At 34.7% G+C, this 7,087-nt stretch overlaps 1 protein-coding gene across 1 annotated transcript; it reads left to right on the plus strand.

Moving 5' to 3' along the window:
* The first annotated feature begins 837 nt into the window (after positions 1-837).
* Positions 838-1,742, plus strand: Listericin (listericin). Its single transcript, XM_067778124.1, has one exon. The coding sequence runs from the start codon at positions 898-900 to the stop codon at positions 1,345-1,347; it is 450 nt and encodes a 149-aa protein (XP_067634225.1). The 5' UTR covers positions 838-897; the 3' UTR covers positions 1,348-1,742.
* Positions 1,743-7,087: the final 5,345 nt, after the last annotated feature.

Here is a 7,087-nt window from a genome sequence, read left to right on the forward strand (position 1 = left end):
AATTACCTCCTGTGAAAAGTGGGAGGTGCCACACCCATTGTCCAAAATTTTACTAATTTTCTATTCTGCGTCATAAAATCAACCCACCTACCAAGCTTCATCGCTTTATCCGTCTTTGGTAATGAATTATCGCACTTTTTTGGTTTTTCGAAATTTTCGATATCGAAAAAGTGTGCGTGGTTATAGTTCGATTTCGTTCATTTTTAATAGCGATCTGAGATGAATGCCCAGGAAATTACATACCAAATTTCATTAAGATACCTCAAAATTTACTCAAGTTATCGTGTTTACGGACAGACGGACGGACGGACGGACATGGCTAAATTAATTTCTTTTTTCGCCCAGATCATTTTGATATATAGAAGTCTATATCTATCTCGATAAGTTTATGCCATTACGGGGTACCGTTATGCGAACAAAATTAATATACTCTGTGAGCTCTGCTGAGCTGAGTATAAAAACAGATAATAGTACACGTTGGTTTTAATGGAAACCTACTTATAGTTTGTTTAATGGTTAATACTTTTCCTTGGAAGTAGCTTCATTTCCCGCTGTGTAATTATGCTGATGAATTGATATGTTTATATATAATTTTAGTCTATCAATCTGCTCCAAAAGAATTAGGTTTTTTGTACCATCCTAATAAAGGCACATATTATACATATTTTACCTTTGATGAATCGACAGAGCTTTTGAAATGATTAATTGCTCTCCCGTGGGATCATCTAATATGCCAATGCATACATATTGACATACAAATGTAGTGCTTAAGTAAAAACGCTAAGTATAAATTTGAAAATACTAAGCGTAGTGAGATCAATAGAATTTTACATTCGTTTCGTTTACAACTAAAATATTTTTAGCGGAATTCGCGCTTTTTCACTTTCAATTATAAAAATGAAACTGATCGTTGCCATCAGCTTGGCATTGCTTGCCATGGCATACGCTTATCCTAGTGCCGAAAGCGATGAGCCAAAGCAGGAAACATTGGATACAGTGAACGCCCCGATAGTTGCGGATGCGGATGGCGAACATAAACGCTTAGCACGTGGTGGTGGTTGTTGTGGAGGAGGTCGTGGTGGATATGGCGGTGGATATGGTGGTCATGGCGGTGATCGTGGCGGTTATGGTGGTGGTGGTTATGGTGGTGGCGGTTATGGCGGTGGCCGCGGTGGTTACGGCGGCCACGGTGGTTATGGAGGATATCCTGGTGGTGGTGGTGGTGGTGGTTACGGCGGTTATCCTCAAGGTGGTGGCGGTGGTCACGGCAACAGCTATGCAAGTGCTCAAGCCTCCGCTAGTGCTAGCGCTGGGGGTTACGGAGGTTATAAAGGCTATGGACGATAAATATTGATAACCAAAATCTAGCTGATAGAAATGTTTGTGTGCATAAATGTGATATCTACTTTTTTTTAATAAAAAATAAGAAACAAAAAATTGCGGCCAGTGTTACGGTTTAGATTAAATTGAGATTCTCGATCGGACGTAGCTATGCAATTGCTGAAGTTCATCTTGAGGAGAACTATATTCCCTACTGTTGTATTCAGCTATTGTCAGGAATAGGGTTGTGATATTATTTGTACAAGGCCAAAGAGAAGAAAAAATAAAAATAACTGAAGTAAATTTAACGAAGAATACATAAACGGACCATTTGACAAAGGATATGACAGTAAAAGCAATAATTTAAAATGGCTTTGATGGCTTGATGGTTGGAGGTCCAAAAGGGTTTCACGTTTTAACAAAAAAATAATACGTCCACAGGACTGTAAAAGAACAACTGGAGTATGAGAAAGATTGATTAATCTTTCTGAATCAATAGTATATAGGTATGTATCTGCCTAGATTGAAAAAAAATTTAACATATGTAGTATGTGGTACTTGTGCATTTGAACTGTATAACATATTTTGTTTTCATCTTTGATATAGTAAGCTTTGTTTCAAATGGTTAGCAACATATTTTCATTTACATTTCCCCATATATGTTTGTATGTATTTGTTTTATTTATCAATTTGAATATTGTCTTGTTCAAGTTTATATAAAATATGGAAATGTGTATGTAACGTATTTTCAGTTTGGAGAAAACGAGTTGTTATGTTTTGAAAATCTTAAGCAAAAATTGTTGGAGTGCCTATTTTAGCGTTGTATGATCCAAATGATGAAACAGAGTTAAATTGTGATGCTAGTTGTGTAGGTGTTGGGGCAATTTTAATGCAGCGTAAAAAAGATGAAAAAATGCATCCGGTATTTTATTTTTCTAAACGAACAATTGAAGCAGAGTCAAAGTATCATAGCTTTGAACTTGAAACGTTATCGATTATATATGCTTTAAAACGATTTAGAATTTATTTACAAGGTTTGAAATTCAAAATTATTACAGACTGTAATTCGTTAACTTTAACATTAAATAAAAAAGAAATGAATCCAAGAATAGCTAGGTGGGCTTTAGAACTTCAAAATTATGATTATGTATTAGAACATAAGTCTGTAAGTCGTATGTAACATGCGCTCAATCGTTCCAATACTATTTTGGCGTTAGAAAGTAATACCTTTGAGGAGATTGTGATTATTTGCCAAAATAAGGATCTGAAGTTGAAAGAGTTGCGTGATTTGTTAGAAAAAAAGGAACATCGTGTATATGAAATGCTTAATGGAGTTATTTATAGGAAAACGAATAATGGATCGGTTGTGTTTTATGTTCCAGAGAGTATGGAAAGTCATGTTTTATATAAATATCATGATGAACTGGGACATTTAGGGGTGAATAAAACGATGGATATTATTTCGAAAAGTTATTGGTTTCCTCATATGAAACAAAAAATTATGTGTCATATACAAAATTGTTTAAAGTGTATAACATTTTCAGCTAAATATGGTAGAGGGGAAGGTTTTTTACATACCATTCCAAAGGAAAGGGTGCCTTTTGCAGTAGTTCATATAGATCGCTATGGGCCAATTGATAATTCAAGAGCAGTTAAATATTTGCTAGTTGTGGTTGATGCGTTTACAAAATTTGTAAAGTTATATCCAACTATGACAACAAAAACCAAAGAGGTTATTTCTGCAAAAACAAATTATTTTCGATCGTATAGTCATCCTAGAGTTATAGTGTATGAGAGAGGTAGTTGTTTTACTTCGAGTGATTTCTTAATTTTTTTGAAAGAGGAGAATATTAATCATGTTAAAATAGCCACAGGTTCACCTCAAGCAAACGGTCAAGTTGAGAGGGTAAATAGATGTTTAGGACCTATGATTTCAAAATTGGTAAGTTCGGGTGAAAATTTTTATTGGGATAATGTTATAGAAACTGTTGAATTTGCATTAAATTACACTTTGCACAGGACTATTAAAGAATATCCAAGTTTGATGCTTTTTGGGTTAAAGCAGCGAGGTAAGGCGGTAGATGTGTTGAGAGAAGCAGTGTTAGTTGAAGCAGAACAAATTCAAGAACCGAAGTCTCTTGTTGATGTCAGAAATAATGCAGCGGAAAATGAAAAAAAATTACAAAAGTTTAATGAAGAGTATGCTAATAGCAAACGGAAAGCTCCTATCATATTTAAGGAGGGATATTATGCTATGTTGAAAAATTTTCATTCACATGTTGGTGTACACAAAAAGCTGGTTCCAAAATTTAAAGGTCCATATATGATAGCTAAAGTTCTGAAAAATGACCGTTATATGGTGAAAGATGTAGAAGGATTTCAACAGTCTAGGACACCTTATGTTGGAGTGTGGGCAATAGGTAATATGCGACCGTGGTTTTCGGTATGTGAGAAAAGTCACGAAAAAGCACTGGATCAGGAGATCTAAATTGTCAGGATGGTCGAGTAGTAGTATATATTTTGTATTATGTATTTTGTTGAACAGTGTTTTGTAATTTTTTTTAAGATATGTAGATTAATTATAAAATAGGAGATCAGGGTATCTCAATTGTCAGGATGATCGAATTGTAGTATGTGTACTTGTGCATTTGAACTGTATAAAATATTTTGTTTTCATCTTTGATATAGAAAGCTTTGTTTCAAATGGTTAGCAACATATTTTCATTTACATTTCCCCAATATGTATGTATTTGTCTTATTTGTCAATTTGAATATTGTCTTGTTCAAGTTTATATAAAACTAGCAGACCCGGCAGACGTTGTTCTGCCCTAAATTTGGCCTACATTTTAATAAGCTTTTTCCGTATAGCTCTTCCCTACCCCTCTACACTTTTTCCTAATCTTTTTATTCAATCCTCCCTCCCTCTTTCTCGCTTCATCTCCATCTTCGTCTCATTCTATCTCTTTCACAGTCTCCTTCTCTCTTTTCTTTTCTCTCAAGTTTTTCTCCTTATTCTTCATCTCTTATTGTCAGTCCCAGAGGATGGTATGTATTTTGTTCCAGTCCCGCTCCGAGTCTCAGTCGCAGTCTCACTCCGAGTGTCAGTCTCAGTCCCAGACCTAGTCCTAATCCCAGTCCCAGTCCGTCTCTGGTATACCTCCCGTAAAAAAGCATCGTAAATACAAGTATAATCAAATTTATATACGAAATTTCAGGCAAATCGAATAGGACGTATGTAAAAAGGTATGTGGGTATTATTAATTCTTGCCTTTATTTCGGCTTCGCATGCATATTTATCAGTTTTGCCAGGTTGACACGACAAAATCGAATATCACAATGAACCTCAGAGCTCTCAGCAACAGCTTTCATTTGATATCCATAATACACACACATTCTAAGGGTAACCGGGTCCATGTTTTGGCCTATATCTCGAGACCCTAGTCACTCAGCGGAGTAAGACTTACTCTGTATTATAGCACACATCAGCAGCTTCAATTTGATACCCATAATGTAAAAACACATTCTAGGTGTATCCGGGTCCACGTTTTGGGCTATATCTCGAGACCCTAACCTCCCAGTTGTGTGAAAATTATCCTGTACTATAGCACTCATCAACAGCTTTCATTTCATATCCATATTGTATAAACACATTCTAGGGGTACCCGGGTCCACTTTTTGGCTATATCTCGAGACCCTAGCCTCCCAGTTGTATGAAAGTTATCCTGCACTATAGCACTCATCAACAGCTTTCATTTGATATTCATATTGTATAAACACATTCTAGGGGTATCCGGGACCATGTTTTCGCCTATATCTTGAGACCCTATTCACCCAGGGGTATGAAAATTATCCTGTACTATAGCACTCATCAACAGCTTTCATTTGATATTCATATTGTATAAACACATTCTAGGGGTATCCGGGACCATGTTTTCGCCTATATCTTGAGACCCTATTCACCCAGGAGTATGAAAATTATCCTGTACTATAGCACTCATCAACAGCTTTCGTTTGATATCCATATTGTATAAACACATTCTAGGGGTACCCGGGTCCACGTTTTGATCTCAAGACCCTAGACACGTAGCGAAAAAAGGTAGACGTTGGCCGATTCTCAGACCTACCCAATATGCTCACAAAATTTCGTGAGAATCGGTTCAGCCGTTTCGGAGGAGTTCGGCCTCTAAAACCGTGACAGAAGAATTTTATATATTAGATATGAAAATGTGTCTGTAACGTATTTTCATTTTGAGAATTGTTTCTATGTTTGAATTTTGATTATTATATAAGTGTTTGTGTGAATATGTTTACCCAGCCAGCATTTTTTGAAAATTTTGATCAAACTTAAATATCATACTCCAAGTTGATGAAAAGCGTTCAAATTTAAAAGCATTTTCTGTTCGAAAATTAACGTATCGTCGGGAGAAAAATGTACCATAAATGTGATTATTCTTCAATAATCATTTATGATTCATAATTCGAAACGGTTTTTGTTCATATCTGATATCATTGTAAACTTGGGCTTTAATTGTTTTAAAGTAATATTTGAATGATTTTCACAGTCATTTTCTGATCATATTAGTGAACATATTTCAATCGTTTTGGTTGAGATTTTTGAATCATTTTTGAATGCGATTATCATGCATTTATTCTTCACATCTCATACAAAATAAGATACTACATGCTAATCTTATTTAATCAGGGGAAGAAAACATGCGGAATTGAGATATTTGAACCATAGGTAATTCGCAAATAAACTAGACCAATATACACCTGCGACTACAACATCCAGCATCAGCTATGATCGTCAATATCTTAAAATACGATATGGTATGGGATGTTGAAGCCATATCCAAGTACATATGTCAAGAGAGTTTCACTTACCTGGGGTTTAAATAGTTCACAACCTTTGTATTGTCTAATGGTTGGGTTTGTATATTCTGGGAAGCCGAAGGTGGAGAAATGGTTTGGGACAACTTTTGTTAGGAGCAGTATATACATTATTTCTTGTCATGAAGAATAAAATTTTAATATATTTTTTCTGAACTTCATGGTTGAAAAAATGTGTGTGTGTGAAAAATTAAGATCTTCAATCAAAAGTAAAATTTTAGCAAGTATAAAATAAATAAATTCAGTCAACAAAGATTGTCAGAAAAGATTCAGAAAGCTGAATGAAAAATTATTAATAGTTTTGATCACCTAAAGTAAATACATTTGATTCAAATATGATTCCAAAATGTGATTGAAAAACTATATTCAGTTTTTGATCATCAAAAGTATTCATATTTGATTATTTCTTTTGTTAAAATGTATGATAACTCATTATTTAGTCAGAAAGAGTAATCAAATTGTATTGATATGTAGGGAAATTCAAAATTTATTCACCTAAATGCTGAGTGGGTAAGAGGGCGTACACTTGTTCGATTTGTTGAAAATGTATTTGTAAGGGGAACAAGTGTAAGTGACTCGTTGAAAAAATATTATAACGAATTCAGGTTTTGAATTTGGAAAATTGTATTTTGAGAACTGGAATTAAATAGATTGTTGAATTGAACGGACATATTTATTATTGTTATAATTTACGGCATCCTCCGGCATCCTTACACCTAGATAAATGCTTTTTAAATCTCACCTTAGGACAGTAAAGAGACCTTGCAGTTTCGCAGTCATAAAATATAGTCGGATGAACACTTATCGCACATGAACTTGTTTTACCCTCATCCAAAAAAGAATAATCACAATATAAAAACCTTTGTAAGGTTTTTGT

This window comes from Eurosta solidaginis, chromosome 3 (assembly GCF_040869045.1).
Source record: "Eurosta solidaginis isolate ZX-2024a chromosome 3, ASM4086904v1, whole genome shotgun sequence".
Lineage (NCBI taxonomy): Eukaryota > Metazoa > Arthropoda > Insecta > Diptera > Tephritidae > Eurosta > Eurosta solidaginis.

Coding starts and splice junctions, on each gene's coding strand:
- Listericin (XM_067778124.1), top strand. CDS start 898: ATGAAACTGATCGTTGCCATCAGCTTGGCATTGCTTGCCATGGCATAC.